Below are 23,580 nucleotides of genomic sequence, written 5' to 3' on the forward strand. Positions count from 1 at the left end.
TGTTACTTATACCTGAGCCACGGCTTGTTATTGATCCCAAGGAGAAATTCTTTTCCTTCAGAGATCAGGGATCCACTCCCTAGGCTGAGTGATGACAACAGCTTCTCCAGGTCACTGGACCTGACAATTCTTATCCCTGACTCATTCTTCAAAACATAACTGGCCTTGGTCATGTTCCTTCCAGCATCCCATTGCAAATTAAGCTAATCTCATAAACTAACTCAGGCTAACATATTAATTAATGATGATAATAGCGTCATACATTGCTGCTTTCAGGGAAATGTGCAAAACAATGGGAGATTTACAGAAATATAATACTGCATTCCAAGATCAGGGAGTTTCCCAGTTACTGTCACTCACCAACTAAATTTAAAACTAAAATAATAAACAAAGAGACAAACATCAAAGGTTATAACAAAAATAAACCAGTTTACATTTAACTTAAGTTTGAGAAACAGAGAAGATGAGAATATACTATCTGACATTGTGTATATTTGTACATGTGTTTAGTATTCTTCCGTAACATATATATGTATGTATATTTTACTTAGCTTAATATGTAAAAACTATGGTGAAAGTTCATATTATTCCTTTCTTATAGATAAGAAAGTTTAGTCTCAAAGAGGTTATGTTACTAACTATCAAATGGCAGAACAGGAACTCTATAAACAATTCTAAATCCAAGTCAAGTGTTTTTCCACTATGCACAGCTCCTATAAATGTCCATAATGCTTCATTTTAAACTAAATTTTAAAAACATAAAAGTATATAAACACAATGATAAAGCTACACTTTAATTCCATGTATGCCTGGTTTAAGAAGGAAATGGGGAGTAAGATGGGGAGGGACAGTGATAAGCCAGGGAAGAGGCAAAAGTAGGAAAGGAGATTACTGAGCAGAAAATGTCAAACAGAAACAAATAAGAGAGGGAAGAAAAGAAAAAAAAACAGGTGTTTCTGAAAGGAAGCCTGAGTTGAAGCCTGGGCCCTGCAGGGCCCTCAGTCAGTGTTGTTTCTAGTCAACACATCTGACTTCACATCTCCAGAGCAGTCTTGCCCTGCTTTCCTCCTCCTCAGCTCCAGCTGGTCAAAATCTTCCCCATCTAAGCTGTCCAGAGAGCTGTGGACTAGTATTTCCACAGATCCCCAGAGCCCTGACTTATCTTGGTCTAATCATTGTAATGAGTTTCCTTTTACTTCCTTGGTGACAAAACTAAAAGCAATTTACTTCAGAGATCTCCATTCTCTTCTATCTCTGAGAATTAATGGAGATCCAAGCACTTACCTGATAGCATCAAAAGCCTGATAGCAGTAACAAAACAACAAACAAATCAAAACCAAGACTTCCATCATTGAAATGTGCCTTTCGTACATATATTTCATTGAAAAACTACTGTTCTAAGTTAGATAAACCATAGATAATAAAATGCTTACACATATTCACCACTTATAATGTTTCTAGGTTGTTGTTTTACTTATTATTTAGGTAATTAGGTATAATTGCTTTCAAAATGAGATAAGTATCGTATGTCAGCAGCATTTAACAAACTTCTTAAATCATTGGTATAAATATTTTAATTAAAGAAACAGGAGACAATAAGTTTGAATCTCAGCTTAGGCTCTTAGTAACTGAGTGACTTTGGGGAAATTACTTAATACCTTTGAACTTTAGGGTCTTCATCTATAAAACAAGGCTAATAATATAGTACTGATCATATATAGGTTGCTTTAAGAATTTAATGAGTGCTTGAAAACTGTACTATATGCAATAAGCACTCAACAGATGTTATCTATTTTATTATTTTTACAGACCACTAAATTTGCTACTTTGCTGCATAAAACTTAACTACGGTATACCTTTTGCTTTTTAAAAAAAGATTAAGGAGATTTTAGAACTTTTAGGGGGAAATGGGATTTTAAATGGTATATAAACAGTAATAATAAAAAATTACAGTCAAATATTGGTAGTCACATATATAAAAATTGAAAAGCAGAATTGTCAACCTTTTTGCAGATAGTTTACCTCAAAGTCTATCAGCTGTAGGTCAGCTATCAGCGTCACCAGCAGCCCACTACTGTAGAGTTCTTGTGCTAGCTGAGCCACAGCTTCTGTTGGAGGTTCCTTGTCACCTGTCCCACACAGAATTTCTTTCATTGCTTGCAGTGATTTCGACACTTCTTCTGAAGCCTAGTGACCAAAAAGTATGCTAATAGTTGAGTAATAAAAAATTTCAGGTTATAAACAAACAAAAACCACTTCTTGAGCCCTGCTGATTTAAGATTAAAGAACTCTGAAAAAAAAAAAAAAAAAAGAACTCTGTACAGTTACAAACAAAAACCATTTAGAAGGCACTGTTTTTTATTTCGGAAAATGTTACTAAAATTAATTTATAAAAGAGATTTTCAGTATTTCTACTTAGTTAACGTAATTGAAATCATCTTCCTTTATTTATTTTTTAATCTTTTCAACTTTTTTTACTTTTTGGCTGCACTGCACAGCATGTGGGATCTTAGTTCCCAGACCAGGGACTGAACCTGCGCCCCCTGCAGCAGAAGTGCGGAATCTTAACCAATGGACCGCCAGGGAAGTCCTCATGAACTTCCTTAAATCATACTCATAGTGAACTTTGCCTGTAATTAATTATAAATTCAACCCCATTATATTAAATTCAGTCATTCTGAAGATTTATCAGTAGCTAGTAGCCTTTATTTAAAGCATTTGTTAATATTTTTCAACAAATCCCTATTATTCTGATTTTTTTAAATGGAGTAGGTACAAATCATATATTGTCAAAAACCATAACCCTTGTCAATCCACTGATCCCTTACACATAACCATTATCTTTTTGTTATCTATAAAACTTAAAAGAAAAAAACCAAAAAAAAATCTCACTACATTTTGAAGAATAATAGAAGAACACACAGAGGTAGAAAGTACATTAGTAAGTATTAGGGCCTGGGGTCGGGGGAGAATGAGGTGCTGAAAATGTTCTGAAATTAGATAGTGGTAATGGTTACACAACCTTGTGAATAAACTAATAACCCCTGAATTGTACAGTTTAAAATGGTGGATTATATGGTCTCAATTATATTCAATAGAAAATTTTCAAAAAAACAGGTGAGAAAAACAAAATCAGGCCAATTAGTTACCAATTTGCTGAATTTTTTTTGCTGAATATTTCTAAAGAAATATATTTTTATTACTTTCAAGTATTAGACTCTAATCATTATAATTGAGGAAGGAAATGAGGTGAATAAGGCAAGATAACAAAAATAACTCATAGTAGCATGATATTACTTAAAAAATTAATTTCCAGATACATTTTATGACTGAAGCAATCCTTAATTTATTAAAGGTTGGAAGTTTCTTAAATTGTGATATATACCCACAGAAGATTACTTTAAATATATACAGAGTTAAGAATAATTATAAAGCAAATACCTGTGTGACCATAAGAGAGGTCAAGAAATAGAACATTTTTAGCATCCCAGAAGTCACTTGAATGCCCCTTTTTCAACCAGGAAGTAAATCTTTTTGTCTTTGATGACAATCACTTATTTACTTTTCTTTATAGTTTTCTTACCTATGTTTGTATCCCAAAACAACATAGTTTAGTTCTGCTGATTTGGAATAGTACTTGTACCCTCTTATGATTTGCTTCTTTCACTCAACACTGTATTTGTGAGTTTCATCCTTGCTGCTGCGTGTAGCAGCAGTTCTTTAACATTCATTGCTCTACAGTATTCCATTGATGGCTGGACCACAACTTGTCACTTCTGCTGTCTATGGACATCAGGGTTGTTTCCACTGAAAGGTTACTATATTTTGCTATTTTTTTTATTGGAATATAATTGCTTTACACTGTTGTGCCAGTTTTTGCTGTACAACAAAGTGAATCAGCTGTATTTATACATATATACCCTGGGGGGTTACTATGGAACACAATGCTATGAACATTCTTGTACACACCTCCTAGTGCACATGTGCAAGAACATCTCTAGAGTTTATACTAGGAGGGAACTGCAGGGTCTTAGAACATGTATGCCTCCATATTTAACATATAACAAATAAACTCGTTTCCAAACACCAATTTATACCTTATCATTCATACTGAATGAAAGTTCTTATTGCTCTCCACACTTGTCAACATTTAATACCATCAGACATTTTTCACAAGATAGTAGGTATGTAATATGAATTTACTGTGGTTCTAACTGTCCTTTTCCTGATTACTAACGAATATTAGTATCTTTTTATGTTTTTCTCTTTTTTCTCTCTTTTGTCATTTAGATTTACTCTTATATAAAGGTCATTTCTTCATTCTATTGGCCCAATATTTGGCTCTATATTATTATACAAAGTACAGTAGAATTAAAAATATATTTCTACATTCATTACAAGATGTAGGATAAAAAATAAATTTTACATCCTTACAAGAATATAATATGTATCATTCACTGGGACAGAAAGATACTATTAACTCAAGGGTATTTATTTTATAGATATCTTGAATCTTGCCATAAACTAGTCACTTTAGAGACAAATTGAATATGTAGGATTCAATGTCCCTTTGAAGGAATAATTAAAATACTAAAAATCCCTTCCTCTGAGGAAGCCCTCTTGGTAGGGACTTTAAAACAATGTTAAAACATTGAGCCTGCACTGTAGTAAAAACTAACAGTTGATCTTTAAATATAAATTTTTAACCCTTCATGTCAGTATAACATTATACACCAATATAACCCCTTAGATATTTTTTCATTCTGAGTTTTTTTCTTCTAGTTTTGTTGAAATAAAATTGACATACAGCACTATATGTTTCACGTGTACAGCATAATGATATAACTTACGTACATCATGAAACGATTATCATAAGTTAAGTGAACATCCATCATTTCATATAGATACAAAATTAAAGAAACAGAGAAGGAAAAAACAAATACTTTTCCTTGTGATAAGAACTCTTAGGATTTACTCTCTTAACAACTTCCATATATAACATACAGCAGTGTTAATTACATTTATCACGTTGTGCCTTACATCCTTAGTACTTACTTATAACTGGAAGTTTGTACCTCTTGACTGCCTATATCCAATCCCCTCTCCCCAGTACCCCCAACTCTGGTAACCACAAATCTGAGCTCTTTTTCTGAGTTTGTTTTTGAAGAGTAATTGATCTACAACACTATTCTAGTTTCTGTTATACAAAGAGTGATTCAACATTTCTATACATTTCAAAGTGATCACCACAATAAGTCTAGTTACGATGTCATCATAATGATATTACAAAGTTATTAACTATATTCTCCACACTGTACCTTTCATACCCGTGCAACTGGAAGTTTGTACCTCTTAATCTCCCTCACCAATTTCTTCCCCCCACCCCAACCCATCTCCCTTCTGGCAACCACCTGTTTGTTTTCTGTATCTATAACTCTGTTTCTGTTTTATATTTATTCATTTGTTTTGTTTTGTTTTATAGATTCCACATACAAGTGAAATCATACAGTATTTGTATTTCTCTGACTTATTTCACTTAGCATAATGGACTTCTAGGTCCATCCACGTTGTTGCAAATGGCAAGATTTCATCCTTTTTTTTATGACTAATATTCCATTACCCCTTAGTTTAAGTCTAGAGAGAATCAAGATTAGTCAGAGGCTCCAGAAAATCAACTAAGAGTTCAAGACAATAGACTAAACAACTATCACTTGCATAAAACCTGGAATCAATTTGAATGTATTTACAGCATGTGCATCACAGACCATATTTAGGATTCTTCATTAAACTTTTAATGTTGGCTTTTGGTCTAATTTGTGTATTTTAATAATAATGTCCTTGTTCTAGCTCATACCTTATCTGTCTTTTTGTCTTGCTTTTCCAAAATGGCCATGTTGTCTTTCAGAATTTTCACAATTTCTGCTGGATTTTTGTGTGATTTACTAAACAAAGGCATTTTTTTCATCTATAGAAATCTCTTCTTCCAAAATGGAATGCTAAAAATAAACAAATAAATAAAAATTATGATTTTAATTCTTAACATAATTAAATTGTTATACCAAAATGTCTTATAAGTTTTCAATAACCAATTCAGTAATATGAAATATCAGAATTGACCCAACTAAAACAAGTTTCATCAAGTTTTATGCCAAATTTAAATTAATATAAAATATTTTAAGAAAGATATTATTTAAACTTTACTTAAAAGTTTTTACTCAAAGTTTAAAATCCTTCCTACATTAGAAATTCAAGAAGACATATGCAAGAATGGGAAAAGGAGTACTGTTAGAGAATAAGCTGATATTTAAAACTAGGTATTTTGATTAAAGAGAGTGATGATGATGGTGATGGTGATAATAGATAAAATAAAACAAAAGTGGGATTAGAATCCATAAACTTTGGTAAAGCGATATTTTAAAACATGCTACTTCATAGCAATCACAAAATTACAATGTAAAATTATTTAGAATCTGTTTTATATTTACTCTTCAAATATTTAGCTAGCCACACTCACTGATGAGATGAGGACTATGATGATGGGGGGGTGAAGTGGGAGGGGAAAAGGGAAATCAGTTCTTCTTTTTGAGAACATCTATTTACACAGAGCAGAAGAAGCCAAATATAGCTATCATCTCCCTATTTATACTAAAAATGTAAGTATCAGGGAAAAAATCTAAAATTAAAGGCTCCAGTTAGTAGAGGCGTATTCAAACATTACAGAAATATGATGTAGGAAACAAAGGCTCCCATTAACAACCATCCAGAGATAACAACTATTCTCAGTTTTGACACATATTCCTCACGAAATTTTTCTAAATATATGAAAATATATTTTAAAGCCAAAACAGAATGATACTAAGTTGGTATTTTTCAACGTTTCCCCAATTTTTATGTCTTGAATATCATTCTATGAGTGTATGTTTAGATGTACTACAATATTTTTATAGCAGTGTCCATTATACAGACATATTATGTAATTACTACTATTTGGAAATTTCTTATTAAATTAATATATAATTTATTTTACCAATACCTCATTGATAGACTTTTGGCTAAATTCCATTTTCCGTCATATTTTTCTTATTAACAGTGATGCAATTAATCAATGAAGACTATCACACACAAATGTACACAGCAGTTGACTGCAGTACTCTAACCAGCTTTTCCTCTAGCATAACCTCGGCTATGGTTCTAAATCCCTCATCCCCCAGAGTCCTACTTTCCAAATCCGGCTCCCTAGGATTTCTGTCAAATCTCTGAGCTACCTTATATCCTTCCAAAAATTTTCTTCAGTATTTGTCATTTGTGATCAAGAATTATAATACTAACTGGCACTCAACATACCTGATAAACGAACACGAGGTACTTAAACCCCCATCTAGTTCTGAGTTGGTAACTGATCCACTATGATTCAGAAGTTATCACCCTTGTCTGCGTGTCATTTGCTCTATCTGTAAAATGAGGTTTTTTTCCCCTAACTGTGAATTCATCTAGTCATATCATTTAACTCATATTTTTTTTTCCACCTCATTCACAAAGGTATAAAGAAAAATTTTACCAAATGCTCTGGGAAAGCCCAGATACATCACATTTATTTAGTAGGACCAGTTTAGTTACCTTACTTCATTTTTCAATATATCCCCATGACTTATTTTATAACTGGCAGTTTGTACCTTTTAACTCCCTTCATCCATTTCATCCACACCCCCCCCCCCACCTCTGGCAGCCACCAATTTCTTCTGTGTATCTACAAGCTTGGTTTTTGTTTTTTGGTTTTTTAGATTCTACATATAAGTGAGATCATACTGTATTTGTCTTTTTCTGATTTACTTCACTTAGCATAATGCCCTCAAAGGCCCATCCATGTTGTCACAAATGGCAAGATTTCATTTTTTTATGGTTGCATAATTTTCCATTATATATCTGTGTATATACACACACACACACATACACAGAACATTTTTTTTTTATCTATTCATCCATCAATGGGCATTTAGGTTGTTTCCATATCTTGGCTATTGTAAATAACGCTACAGGTAAACATAGGGAGTGCATATTTCTTTATGAATTAGTGTTTTCAAGTTCTTCAGATAAGTACCCAGAAGTGGAATTGCTACATCATATGGTGGTTTTATTTTTAATTTTTTTGAGGACTCTTTATACTGTAACGGGGATTCTTAAAGAAAAATAGAGCATCATATTTTGAAATTAGGCCAAATACAGTGAACTCTAGCATATTCATCACTGGTCCATACCCATTCTGAGTCTAACTCCTAATATCCATCACAGCCAAAGATAAAGTGCGTAAGGTGGAGTCCTAAAAATGCTGCCTCCTTGGGATAAAGCAGTAGTAGTAATTTTTCCATAAATTCTACCTCAGAGTTTTTAGAACACACATTTTATTTCAACAACACAAGAACCAGGAACAGAAGAAGATGCCATGTTAAGTCCAACAGACTGACACTGGGTGAATGCCTCCTGGGCACTGAAAACTGTGTTGAGGTCACACACGTCAACCTGCCTTCCAGCCTTAGTGCTGACAGTGCAGCATACAAATATCAGAGGACTGACACAGGCCCTACTGTACTTTTCCACTTTCCAAAGTAAGTAAACAGAATAAACAACAAATAACATAAGTTCTACTTAAAAGAAAAAAAGCACAAGAAAAGGGGAGAAATGCCCTGTGGACTTTGACAGAAAAGGTTACTTCCAAAAGTAATTCTCTGTAGGAGATAGAAGAGATATAATTGAAGGAAGGAAGGAAGGAAGAAAGAAAGAGAGAGAAAGAAAGAAAAGGACGTAGACAAAAAGAGAGCTGGTCAAAATAAAAGATCAAAAACACAATATACACACATATACAGAAACACCCCCAAATGCAGCATGGCAATCCAAATCTGCATAGAGCAGAAATGACCCCACAGAAAAATGACTGAGGACAACCGAAAGGTACACAATTAGTCAGTCTGTATTTATTTATTCAAAAGATATTTACTAAGAACCTGTAAGGTGTGAGGTGTTGCACTAGTAAATGCAAAATGAATAAGCCTCAGTGGGTTCACAATGTAGTGGAAGGCACGGCCTCACAGTTTTGCCAGAATGCCAGAAAAGGTCAAACAAACTAAAATAATGGAGAAAAGATACTCTGTGTGTGCCCATGTTCGTGTGTGTAGTATATATTACAGAAATATGGAGAAGATAGAGTGTTATATCCTATAAAAACAGGTGTTACAACAAGGAAGTCAAGTGCAAAAGGAACTAAAAAATGGAGTAGAAGCAACAAAGATATAACAAGTTTAACAGAAACAAAAAATCTAAAAGTGGTCATTTAAAGGATTTTTCTAGTTGAGATTAATGATGAGACCCTAAATTCAGTATCTTGTGGCTTTTAGAAGAAAGCAATATTCTTCTCTCAAAGCTCATTCCTACAAAATGACTGTAGCAACAAAAAGGATAAAAATTGTCTTTGGACTTCCATAAAACTAAATATCATAAAACCATGGAGAGAATCTACAGAGTTCTGAAAGGGAAAGTCTATAACCTCATAATTAAGTCTGTAGCCAACAGATTTATGTGTGACTAGACTGTGTACACTGATTAAAATTTTTACAAAAAGATGAGATGGAGTCAAACCCACAAGCGTTCAACAAAATAAATGCTAAAAACAAGAAATAGTTCTTGCGAGGGAGCCTTGATATTGCTGGCAGAACATGTGGGAGGGTGCGAATTCATTCATGTGGGAATAAAATTCATTCATGTGGGAATAAAAATAAATAAGGATTCAACTAAATAAGTTAAAAAGGAAACTGTCTCAAAAATCTCAAAGAATAGAAGGATGGAAATAACAATAGAATTAGACATAATTGAATCAGAAAAGTAAAAGAAGAAAATCTCTGGAACTTTTTGGTGCCTGTTTTTTCTGGTGCTAGACCTGTCTGCTCTCCTTCCCACCCCACCCTACCAAAAGGGTAGGAACAGGACCAGGGCGGGGCCAAAGTATTCCTTCCACTGCCCTGGCTACAGCAACTGGCTCACAAATGGATTGTGACACCATCAAGCTAATCAAAATGCTTCAACAGGACTTTTTCCCCTAGGTATTTTAATTTAGTTTAAATAAACTATCTGGTGCATCTAAAAGAAGAAACAGAGAACAATGTAACAAATTCCTATATATTTACCACCTAGCTTAAAAAATAAAACTGAAGCAACACCCTTGGTACAATTCTTTGATCCCATTTCCCTCTGGCTCATACTGTACCTATTTATCATGTTTTCATACTTTTACTAATATTACAGACAATATGTGATATTGTTGTGTATGCTTTAAAACATTATAGAAATGTTATTACATGGCCAGTTTCTTTTTTTCTCCCTCAACCCTATGTTTATGAGATTTATTTGTGTTAATACACAAATCCCACGTTTATCCTACATGCTATATAGCATCCCACTGTGTGACTATACCACAATTTATTTATCACTTCTCTGAGTTCTAATTGTCTTCAACTGTTTATTATTACACACATAATCATAACACAGATTCTTTTGCATTTGTATTTGTATTTGTACAGATTCTCATACATTTCTATGAGAATTTGTCTAGAGCAGTGGTTTCAACTTTTGAAATAGTGACTTGTAGTAAGAAATGCATTTATATTGTGATCCAGAGCAAAGGAACATATAAATGATTGTATAATTGTTTCATGAAACAATACCTGATCTCTGGATAGATTCCATTCTATTCTATCTGTTCTACATCATTTTTTTAAAGTGCCAATCATTATCCATTAAATCAATTGACTACCTCTTAATTAGTATGCAAGATGACATTATATAGGGGGAAACTAGATGAAGGGTACACAGGACGTCTCTGTACTTTTCTTACAAGTGCATGTGAATCTATAGTTATCTCAAAATAAAAATTTAAAAATGAATCTATCGCTATGGAAAACTGACAGTGATAATCCAACATAAGAATAATTACTGTTCCTGAAGTAGAAAACTAACAAATGAAAGATGTATTTAAAGATGATACAAGATATGTCTATTCACCTACTCAATCCTTCAGCAAGCCAGCCTTTTAACTGTATACAGCCACAGAACCATTTCCGGAATGTGGCTCAGCTAATGTTAATGTTATTATCTGAATGAGATTTGTGATACACCGAAAATTTTTTCATTTTGATGTTTTTCTGTATTATCTATAATGAGCACATTTCTTCTTTCCTGAAATAATAAATAGGTTTGTGGGGGAAAAACCCATATAACAAAGAAAAGAATCAAATAGAAAAACCTACCTTGTTTTTTAATAGAAAAATTGAGTATTATTAAAATGTCAATTATTCCTAAAGTCCATAATTTGATACAATTCCAGTCACAAGTCCAAAAAAGTTTTTAGTAACTAAATTAAGTCAAGAATACCAAAAACACAAGGATAACGAGTTTTAAAAAGGAAGATTTCTTATGAGGGAATGAAATTAAAAGTGTTATAAAGTGCTATAAGTAAAACAGTGACATAAGAAAAACAGACCAATGGAACAAAAGAGGCCAGATACAGATGTTATTATAGGTGACTTTCAAACTTCTGGATGTAAAATAACTTCTCTAATTTTAGAAGTGATGAAGTAAATCTCAAAAAAAAAAAAAAAAGACTGACAAATCAGTGAATATAAATATGCTACAAATCTAATAAATTTTTTGAATTTTTATGGATAAAATAATAACATTGTAGGCAAACAACAAATAAGAGAATTCTGTGACGTGAATACGAAAGACAGAGGAGCTATTATCATTATCAAAGGAGATCTAAGACAAATAAGAAAATCATTAAGAAATAATGTATAGATATTACCACAAAGGATGAAAAATAGTTAAACACATAGTAAATGTTTATTCTCTATAATGGAAAAATGCAAACTTAAAGCAAAAGACTCTTTTGCCCAAACTTAAAGCAAAAGACTCTTTTAACAAAGTTTTCTGTTGTTGTTTCGAGAAAATTCAATTATATTGATGGTAAGAAGCAACAGGCCCCTCTCTTTTCTTACTGGTGAGTATAAATTGGACAGTAATTTGGCAATCTGGATCTACAGCCTTTAAATATTCACAACCTCTGACTTAGTAATTCCACTTCTATCAATCTGTCCTAAGAAAATAAACTAATAAAGGTTATCTTTATAACTTTATTTTTCACATTTTAACATCTCTAAAATGTGCATGTGTCTTACAATTGATGGGACCTTATACTACCCAGCAGTTTTTTTTTTTTTTCCCTTCTTTCTTAGTGGTACATAAAGTATATGCTTTAATGGCTTCTTAGATTTGATGAAATATAGTATATGGCTATGAAAATGTTTACCAAAAATGTGAAATAAAATGTGCATGTTGTTAAAAACACATCCCATAATATAGAGCATAACTACAACTATGTAAAATCAAATAAAACCACAAATACACAAAACTTATGCATAGACAAAATAATTTTAAAAAGTTAACAGTGACTGACTCTGGGTAGTTGGCTTATAAGTACTTAATTTTCTTCTTCCTTCAAATTTTCTATTTTTTCCCCAAACTTTGTTGAATAGATCATGCAAATACTTTTACAATGGAAACACCTTCTCATAAATGATACTTTTAATGACTAAATAACCGTTTTTTAAAGTTCAAACTGTGGAATATCTGATCATCATGTCTCTTCAAAGCATTAGTCAAACAAATATGATTTCTGTTACTTTGGCTATGAAATTTCATAAAGAGTAGTACTTGGCTCAGATTCTGGAGAGAAAGCCAAAAAAAATTATTCAGCTCTCCTCCCAAGGAACTCAGGCCCTGCAGATTTTTAGTAGATTTTGGCAGCATTCCCTTTCCTAGACACAGTAAAATATTTCATATTCCTAACTTATGTGTGAGTGCCTCTAAAGATGGTCCAAAGTCAATCACTCAAATGACTCATCTGAACATGTTCAATGACGTAAGTGGAGAGGAGTGTGTTTGAAGGCGGACGGGGAAGGGGAAGCTAGGAGAAGAAGTCATTTGCGGCATTAATATGCCCTCACTGTTATCCCTTAAAGTATGTTAAAAGGAAATAAATGTCTATCTGTAGGTGGCTAATGAGTATTTCTAGGCCTTTATGGCTAATCTCCAACTATGCTATTCAATAATAGTTCTAACTTCAAAGATTTCCCACAAAAGCATAAGGGAGTGGGAAATTCATCTCTGAAGACAAGAAAACTCTCAAGATTTCCATAGATAAAACCATAAAAAGTATAACCAAACTGCTAACTCACTGTAAGAAAGTCAACTCAAAAATGAGCCTTCTTGGGACTTCTTTGGTGGTCCAGTGGTTAAGACTTCACGCTCCCAATGCAGGGGGCCTGGGTTCAATCCCTGGTCAAGGAACTAGATCCTGAATGCTGCAAAGAAGATCCTGTGTGCTGCAGCTAAGACCCGGTGCAGCCAAATAAATAAATAAACATCAAAAAAAAAAAAAAAAAAAAAGCAGTTCTGTGCTCAGAACTGCTAATAAAAATTGAGCCTTCTTTTCCTTCACATAGGTTTATTTTACAGTAAACAATAAGTAAGAGAGAACATTTTTAAAAATCTTTCATAGAACTTGCTAATTTAAACTTAAGTCACAGGTACCCTCTTTCAAAAAAAATTAAACCACCACATTAAATTTCAGGAAAGTTCAGGAATTACCATTCTTTAATCTTTTATTCTAAATAGGACTCAGAGGTAGAAATTTGCAGTCAAACAGTACATTTATGGCAAATAATTGGGCCAATAAGATTCATTCTTAAAAATCAATGGGATGGAGATTATGTGAGTTCTGCCATGTATTTGTCATGTATTTGTCAATATTCAGTGAGCTATTTTCTTAAAATAGGTACACTTGACTGAATATAAATTTTAAAATAAAAAGCACACCTAAAAGTTTTACTGTATTTGCTGTACCCCAAACAGGCCTCTTCCCACTGCAAAATCATAATTTAGAATTGCCTTCAAAGATATAATAAATTACAAAGCATATCATTGTTATATAGGTTATGATATCAAATCCATTATAAAGCATATTATATATGTCAAAGTACCTACCAATCAATGCCCACTATCCCTCAACCATTCCATTTTAAAATATACTGCCTAGATGTAATTTGAAGACACCACAATGGAATTTTGTATTTAAAAACCTCAAATGAGTGAAAATCAGTAGACAAAGTATAAATAAGAACATTCACTGATTATCCTTTTTCTCAGTTCAAAATAACTAAGAATGAACCTGTTTTTATAAGTTTTATTAACAGAGTTTGAGGGAGCGCCATTTTCTAAAAATAGACAACTTACATAGAACTGAAAAACCTGTAAGAAGTTTTTTATGCACCTTTACTCATTTGGAAGCCTTGGTCAGACTTAATCAGAATAAAAACTCTTTTATAAGAAGAAGAAAACCCATGTCCTTGAGAATTACTCCTTAATTCTAATGTATCGTAACCACTGTAATAATTTAAAAATAGAATTAGTATATGAAGTTAGGAAGACATACAACTACCAATTTATTTATTATTATAAATATTAACCTACTAGACTACTGTCCTAGAAAAAAACAACCAGAAACTTCATTTACAGTAATGTTTCTGTTGATAGCTCCAGCCATTTGTTGGAATTAAAATTTTCTATGTCTATTAGCTAATATTGTCAATTGATAATATTATATTTGAATTTCATAATCTCAATTTATAGCATTGATCTGAAGCTAGGTCAGTATTCTCAAAAGCTAGTAAATATAATCAAAGCATCAGAGTTCACTGAAATTCACAAATGGCTATTTTTCACAACAGAATTATCCAAGGGAAATTTGTAACTTTTTTTTCTTATAAGCACATACATATACAAAATAATCATCAAATTTTGGTTAGATACTGTTACTGGTATTAGGCAAAATTTATAGCTATAGTGTGAAATACAACCATTTCATAGCTTCAGTAAGCCCTGTGCCTATCTATGAACTCTTAACGTATAAAACATTAACATGGGAGAGTAAAGATGAATGTGATTTAGCTGAAGTTATCTCTCATCCTATAGACTTCCAGGATTGTACAATTCTTCTGGATGGGTAGGTTAATATGACCTCTCATCTCCCACAGCTGGAAGAGACTAGATGAGTTTCTGCTAAAAATTTAAGACATATAAGTCACAAAACTAAAATATCAGTTCATTTACAAGCAGTAAATATTTCATCTTAAACCAACTATTTTAATTACCAGTGGAACATTAAGTATGTCCATAATGAAAAAGCATGCTAATATATTTATAGAGTTTTTTCCTCGTTGAAAGAATCTCAGCTAAATACTATCTCTAAGCTGCATTATAAATACATATGTACATCCATATCTCAGAAATGGAAAACTGTCCAAACTATTCCACATTATTCCACTCAATCATTCAACAAATATTTATTAAGCACTTATTACATGCCACTTAGGACTACTCAAAATCATTACTTTTTTTAAAAAATAAATTTATTTATTTATTTACTTATTTATTGGCTGTGTTGGGTCTTTGTTGCTGCACACGGGCTTTCTCTAGTTGAGGCAAGAGGGGGCTACTCTTCATTGCGGTGCATGGGCTTCTCATTGCAGTGGCTTCTCTTGTTGTGGAGCACAGGCTCTAGCTGCATGGGCTTCAGTAGTTGCAGCACACAGGCTCAATAGTTATGGCACACGGGCTGAGTTGCTCTGTGGCATGTGGGATCTTCCTGGAGCAGGAATCAAACCCGTGTCCCCTGCATTGGGAGGTGGATTCTTAACCACTGTGCCACCGAGGGAGTCCCCATTACTTTTAAAATATGATTTGAAACAACACAGAAAGTATTTATTGATCAAGTGGAAAGGTTTTTCTGCAACTAAAAATCATCTAAGGGTAATGTGCATTCATTGTATTGTTAATTTCATTATTATTTCATTACATATGTTTATTGTAGTACTCACTTTAACACTTTATATCTTGGTCTTTTAGAGAAACTTAAAAAAAAAATTGAAGTAGGGGACTTCCCTGGTGGCACAGTGGTTAAGAATCACCTGCCAATGCAGGGGACACGGGTTTCAGCTCTGTCCGGGAAGATTCCCAAATGCCATGGAGCAACTAAGCCCACGTGCCACAACTACTGAAGCCTGGACACCTAGAGCCCATGCTCTGCAACAAGAGAAGCCACCACAATGAGAAGGAAGAGTAGGCCCCCTGCTCACTGCAACTAAAGAAACCCTGTGCCCAACAACAAAGACCCAACACAACCATAAATAAATAAATAAATAAATTTTAAAAATTGAAGTATAGTTGATTTACAACATTATGTTGGTTTCAGGTATACAACAAAGTGATTCAGTTATACCAATATTTTTTTCCAGATTATTTTCCATTACTGTAGAGAAACTTTTAGGGCCAGTGTAACTAAACTTAATTTGGACAGACCTAATTTGAGTTTTCCAAATAGGCCACATTTCTTCATATGGGTCCTAATACACATATGCAAATACATAATTCTTCTAAGTTAAAGTTGACAACTTACTTCAGAATGTTCCGCATACTCAAGATAACAAGTTTGTAAATTGCCTCCTCTCATCACCATCCCTACTCATTCAGAACCAAGTTACACCATGGTCTTTTCTTCTTCTCTTAACAGTTAGGCCTATTCTGTACTACCATTGCTTTGTTCGCTTCTTAAAATTCAATTCTTGACAGGCCATCTCTTTTTCATAATGAAAACTGTGTGCCCCTAAAACCCCTTTCCTTGTTGGGGTACCCTGGAAAAACTACTCAGTTCCATTTTTTAAACCAAAGAAAGAGTTTCAGTCCCCATCTGGTAACTATTTATTAGATACCTACTTATGTGACAGACACTGGGCTAGATCTCATAAATGGCTGATAAGCATAAAAGCAATGGCTAGAATTATTCCTGTAGCAAGGAAAAGAAAATTCACTGCTTTTAATGTAAGATTAGATCTCATAAACAGTGCAATCAATCTTGGAAGCTCTTAACAGTACCTAGAAATGCTGTTTATAAACATACTGCTTTCCTTCAAGTATTCATATTTAGGAAAAATAAAAATAATGTCATTGTTTTTATATTTAGTTCCATCACTGTAATTGGTTTTCTAATATTTCTCAGGGTGGCGATGGCTTTTCTATAGCATAAGTAAAATATAATCTTAGGTTATAATAAACACCAAGCAATCATTTGTTAAATTGTTTCCCAGAGAAGATGGTTCCCAAATTCCTAACAACCCTCTTACAAATAAACTTCTAAGATACAAAACACTTGGAAATTGGGGATGACATTCTTTATTTCTATGTTTACAATCTTCTGGGCTTAAGAAATGGTGGCACTACTAAGATAATATCAATGAGTTACTAGTTTAAAATAAAAATTTGTTCTGAAGATTGTGCAGCTATGTGCAAATCTTCCATCAGTCTAAGCACCGAGTGTGGGAAATTCTGTAAAGAAGTAAAAGTTGATTTGTGACATAATCTCTATTGTATTTACTTTTGACTTTAAGCTCAAGATATTGGTCCAGAAAAGGTTTCCACAGACCAGCTGAGTTTTTTCTTATACACAGGTCAATAGGTTAAAAAAAAAAAATCCCACAAAACAAAACCTGTTCTACAGGCTTCTGCACACATACAGGAAATATTAGAGAAAGTACAGTCACTTGGTATTATATCTAGAGTACAAACTCTTTTAATATGTTCATTGACACTCTGCTTACGTCTTCATTTCTGCTAAGTTGTTCTGCCTTAAAGGACTCAACTGAATCAATAACTAAGGACGTCTTTTTTGGAAGGCAGCTATGCTCACCACTATACCACCAACGCTGCACTAAGGACGTCTTTTTTGAGGCTGACAGAGTAGATTAGAAACTTTGCTTAAAGTGATGCATCTTTTGAACCCAGTGACAGGGCAAGAATAAGGATGCAGATGCAGAGAATGGACTGGAGGACAACAGGGTTTGGCGGGGGGCGGGGCGGGGATGGTGAAGGGGAAGCTGGGACGAAGTGAGAGAGTAGTATGGACATATTTACACTACCAACTGTAAAACAGATAGCTAGTGGGAAGTTGCTGTATAACAAAGGGAGATCAACTCGATGATGGGTGATGCCTTAGAGGGCCAGGACAGGTAGGGTAGGAGGGAGCTGCGGGAGGGAGGGGATATGGGGATATATGTATAAATATAGCTGATTCACTTTGGTGTACCTCAAAAGCTGGTACAAGAGTGTAAGGCAATTATATTCCAATAAAGATCTTAAAAAAAATGATGCATCTTTAAGCAATGACTCACTTTAGTAGCTAACAATATATACTTCCTTCTTCCCACAGAAGAACGATTACATGCCTTCCATCGATGCCTTTAAAAAGACATATATAAAATTAGTATACAATCTCCCATGTTAAGATTGTACAAATGAAGTTTTTATTGGAATGTGAATACATATTTTAAGAGTTTATTCTTTTTCCTCTGCGCTATTGCTTACATACATATATGCATCTGGTTAAAATAGTTCTTCAGCAGAACAATATTATATGAGAGTTTGGTACCAGCTATAAGAACAAAATAACTGCCTTATTTCTTAATTTGAAATGTGCATTCATTTTGTATCAAATGGTAAATTTGATATGTAAATTGTCTAATTTTTATTTCCACTACAGATTTTTCAAAAAATCATGTGTCACTTATTGGCTCTAACAGAAGCATTCAACATTCAAATTACATATCCCCTTAATTAATGGCATCATTAACATTTCTAACTGAATTATGAGGGAATGTTGTAATTTATAATAATTGATAATATCAAACATCATAATGATCATTTTAAATTTACTGACAATAGAGATAACTTTTGAGTTTTTATTTAGTTAAAAGAGAAACATGAAAAATGGTATCCTGCCACAATTTTATTTTTGGAAACTCTTTGTAAATAAAAACCCATTTCCAAAATAAGATATTCCATGGACACAAAATAGTTGGTAATGATTCAAGTGCCTTAGGCAACAGAGAAGTATTGTTTTGTAGTTGTTTTTTTAAACCTCTCCTAGTAACAGCAGTTCACCACGTACAAAGAAACAAGGTAACAGCCCAGTTTAAAATGAATATATAAGCAATAACCATCAAGCCTCAACTAAACTAAAGGTTATCATATTAGTTCCATTTCTGTGAATCAGTATAAGAAACCTGGTTGATACTCACCAAATGTTATAGAAAAGCCCAGGCTTGTCTAAGCAATGAAAAGTAGACACATGGTGAGGTGCTGAAGACAGCTCTCTCTGGGGCTCAAAGCACTTCAGATGAAGTAGCCTTTATCTTCCATTTAACAGAGGGTGCCTCCTATTTCCAAAGCATGGCAGAGAAGAGTTTCCACAATCTTGACTTTCTGTCTCTCTCTCTGAAGAGTAACAGTTACGACAGGAAAAGGTTAGCAGAAAATGATCACTGAACACACTCACACAGGGCAGCTGTAAATTTCCACTCTCTTTGCTTGCTCTCAGATTCCAAGCCTTGCTTGTCTCTTAATCTGTCACAGGCAGTTCTGTTTCTGGTCAAACTAGCTTGCTTATGCGTTCTCCTCTCCCTCTCTAGCGCACTCTTTTAGATACATACCACACAGTCACAGCTCCCTCTTTTTTCTTCCTGCCTCCCAGTCATGCAATGTCACAAGAATGTGTGTAAAGCAATTAAGCTGAGGCAAATTTAATCCTTGGCCAAAAAAAAGAAAAAAAAAGAATCTAGGGATAAACAAAATTTTTTTCTCATCACATTTGTTTCCCTTTAAGTCCTATACTTGTTCACGCGTGGAGTTTGGTCAACAGATTAAACTGGCCTGACCATCTTGTTTAAAAATGTAAATAAAGATTTCTAACAAAGGCTTGTCGATAGTGATAATAACAAATTCATCTGCTAATATGTTAGTCCTCAGGAAAGATGCTATTCCCAATCATAATAAGCTAGAGTAGCAAGTAAATACACAAATATTTTTAATTTAATCTTGAGATTTAAAAAGCAAGGGAGGTGGAGGGCCAGTGGCGCAATGGATAACACATCTAACTACAGATCAGAAGATTCTAAAAAGCAAGGGAGGTGTCAGAATGAGTATTCATAATTTAATTTCAGTGTAATTTTGTGAAAGTTTATTTTTTCTAAAATATGGTATATTTTGAAACTGAGAATCAATATTAGTTATAAAAAGGAAATTATAAAGAATATAGAGAACTATTAACAGCAAAACTATTAAATGGAGCAGCTTATAGCACTATGGGCAAACCAAATGTAATTATTTGGTTTAGAGTGTCTCCCCCTCCCTCCCCACCCACCCCATCACACATAAGCATTATCGGTCAGGATACCTAATACCTCTTCAATGAGAAATTTAAAAGCGAAGGGTTACAAAACATTTTTTCATTATTATACATCTATAATTATAAATTATCTTAAAATTATGAATCTCTGCAAGGTTTAGGGATGAGGAATTAGGTAGAAAGCTGAGTGTGATGGTTGGTGACAAGCTTAGATGGTCTTTGTTGGATTCTTTGGAGTTAACAGGTAAGGTACTCAGTGTGGAATACATGCTAGCTCTGTGAGGATGCTAGTCAGAGCCTGCTTTGGGGTTTTCTGTTCCAGTGCTTTAGCCCCAAACACTTTTAGGTTTTCTGTCTCCCACTATGTTTCCAATCAAAATTCTTGTGCTTTTCTAACAGATCTCCCAATTACAGAGCTGACACATAGTTATCAGAACTATTATCACATTAATCTTACTCTCTGAAGAACTAAACTATCTTTAAGAATAGTTAAAGCTTAATAATAGTTGAGCTTAAAAAAACTGAAAGGTAATTATTTGTACTTAGCTTTTTATCCTTAAGAAAAATAAGTTAAGTGAATAAATCTTGGGTTTATTTCTTAATCTATATTTCATATAGATTAAATATTTCTTAACCTATATTTATTTATTTTAAATTTTTATATTTCTTTATCTGGCTCATTTAAAGTACACTGTAAAAATTTAAATATATTATAAGGAAATTTTAACACCTAAAAACTAGGTATCAAGAAGACTAGAGATTAGTCTGCTGATTATTATTTCAAATTAGTAGTTCTGTAAATCTGGAATCTTACTTTCTATTTTTATAGAAATGTTAAATGGAAATTATCCCAAAACCCTAAAGGGTATTAAGAGCCTATTATCTTTTTAAGATTATACTCAAAGAGTTCTGGTATAACTGAAGAAGTTCAGAATTTGTAATGGCAGCACTTAGAATAACTATAAGGCTGATTTTTTAAAAGTCACTTTAAAATTAGGAGACTTTATCTACTGTATCCAATCTACAATGGAGTCTAAGGCACAAAATAAAGACAAGGCATTTAATATATAATTAATCAGATTGTCTACGTATGAATGTGTATGTTTATATTTGAGTCTTACTAATTATCCTTTTTAAAGATACATACGAAGGAATCACAAAAAGTGACCTTATATTAGGCCACAAAGACATCCATAAATTTTCAAAGGAGAAATAGTGCAAACTTCATTCACTGAATAAAACATCATAAAACTAGAAATTATTTTTAAATTTTTCAGAAGATAAGCAAATGTTCTTTAAAAAAAATGATTAATACCTGAAAATTTAAAAAGAACATTCTTTCAAAAATTACTTGGACAGAGAATTAAAAATATAATTATAGGGACTTCTGTTTCAGGCCATGATGGAGTAACAGGGACTAGATTTACCCTTCTATCTTACATAATTAAAAAACTGGATGAAATAAATAAAACAATGGTTTTCAGACACTAGACACCAGGCAGCTCAGCCCAGTAATCACTGAGAGAAAAGAAACAAACAAAGGTAAGCTTTACATTTGCCCCAGGCTGCAGAGCAGGAAGGGGAACCCAAAGAGAGCATGGCAGTCTCCCTAAGTTGAAAAGACAGAGTTGACAATTCAAGAAGGCCAACGTGGCTAAAATTCACAGGGCAAAATACCAGAGAGGGAGAGCTACAAAGTGAGCCCCAAAGATCTGCAAAAAGTCCCCCTCAAATCTTCACTGAGAACTGATCAATGCACATCCATGAGAAAATTCTCCAAGGCCAAGGAAAGAAACACTGGAAAGAAGCAGGCTGAAGAATCCCTACTACACACACAGGGCTAAGAATAAATATTTCATGTTCCCAACAGCCAGAGTAAAGAAATCTCATAATAAATGGAAGACTGGGTTGAGTACTCAGAAAAATGTTGTGGCAGTAGTAGGACCAACTTAGCCCTAGATGAAAGGTTGTTCTGGTCCCCTCTAATAGAGCTTACGAGTAAGCTTGAAAGGATCAAATAATTTCCAAATAACTTAAGTATATCCTAGAGTGGAATTTAAAATCTTTACAGAAGTTTTTAGAAATCTAGCACACAACATAGAATCCACAACGTTTAGCATCCAGTCGAAAATTACCAGGCATGCAAAAAGCAGGAAAATGCAATGCATAATAAGGAGAAAAATTTAATCAGTAAAAAATAATTCAGAAATGATACAAGAAATAGAATTAGTACACAAAGACATTAAAACAACAATCACAGATATACTCCATAGGTTTGAGAAAGTATAAAAAAGCATAAATATGTTAAGGAGAAACATGGAATATATTAGAAAAACCTAAATCAAATTTCTAAAGACTAAAACTATAATTTCTGAGATAAAAATTACACCAAATAGGATGAACAGATTCGACACTGCAGAAAAAATAATTAGTAAACTTGAAGACATAACTGAAGTTATCAAAATGAAACACTGAGGGGAGAAAAGGACCAAAAAAAAGAAAAAAGAAAGAAAGAAATTAACAGAGCATCCCTAAGTATGGGAAAACTTCAAACAGCCTAAAACATGTATTGTTTAAGTTCCAAAAGAAGAGGTGGAAAAGGGGAAACAGAAAACAATGTTTGAAGAAAAAATGACTAAAAGCTTTCCAAATTTGATGAAAATTATAAACCCAGAGATCTAAGACAAGCAACAAACCCCAAACACAAGAAACATAAAGAAAACTACACCAAAGCACAATATAAACAAACTGCTTAAAAATTAGTGGTAAAGAATATCTTAAAAGGAGTTTGAGAAAAAAGACATATATATACAGAAAAAAAGAAAGAAATGAGAGCAGATTTCTCATAAAAAAAACTAGGCAAGGCAGAAGTGGAACAACATCTTCAAAATACTGAGAGAAAATAATTGTCAGTATCTTTCAGAAATGAAGACACAGAAAAGCTGAACTAATCACCAGCATATCAGGACTATACAAAATGTTAACAGAGGTCCTTTATTCAAGCAGAAAAAATATACTAAATGGAAATATTCACAAAGGCATGACTAACATCAGAAATCATAAATATGTAGGTAAATATAAAAGATTTTTTTCTTTTTTAAAAAATTCCTTTAAAAGAGAATATACTTTTAAATCAAAAACAGTAACAATAGGGACTTCCCTGGTGGCGCAATGGTTAAGAATCTGCCTTCTGGCTTCCTAGGTGGCGCATTGGTTAAGAATCTGCCTGCCAATGCAGGGGA

At 33.3% G+C, this 23,580-nt stretch overlaps 1 protein-coding gene across 12 annotated transcripts in view; it reads right to left on the reverse strand.

The window, feature by feature from the left end:
• CAB39L (calcium binding protein 39 like) overlaps positions 1-23,580 on the reverse strand; it is a 104,058-nt gene that overhangs the window by 49,951 nt on the left and 30,527 nt on the right. For 7 of the 12 annotated variants that reach the window (XM_057707326.1, XM_057707320.1, XM_057707327.1 and 4 more), the window contains 3 exons: positions 19,233-19,428; positions 5,855-5,996; positions 2,023-2,187 (listed from right to left, as the gene is read on the reverse strand). In XM_057707326.1, the coding sequence (XP_057563309.1) occupies positions 2,023-2,187; positions 5,855-5,965 (276 nt within the window). In that variant the 5' untranslated portion in view covers positions 5,966-5,996; positions 19,233-19,428. Of the gene's footprint in view, positions 1-2,022; positions 2,188-5,854; positions 5,997-13,280; positions 13,434-18,326; positions 18,394-19,232; positions 19,429-23,580 lie in introns of all 12 variants that reach the window. The other 5 variants (XM_057707328.1, XM_057707330.1, XM_057707322.1 and 2 more) reach the window with 4 other exon arrangements.

The sequence above is a fragment of the Hippopotamus amphibius genome, chromosome 14 (genome assembly GCF_030028045.1).
Source record: "Hippopotamus amphibius kiboko isolate mHipAmp2 chromosome 14, mHipAmp2.hap2, whole genome shotgun sequence".
NCBI lineage: Eukaryota > Metazoa > Chordata > Mammalia > Artiodactyla > Hippopotamidae > Hippopotamus > Hippopotamus amphibius.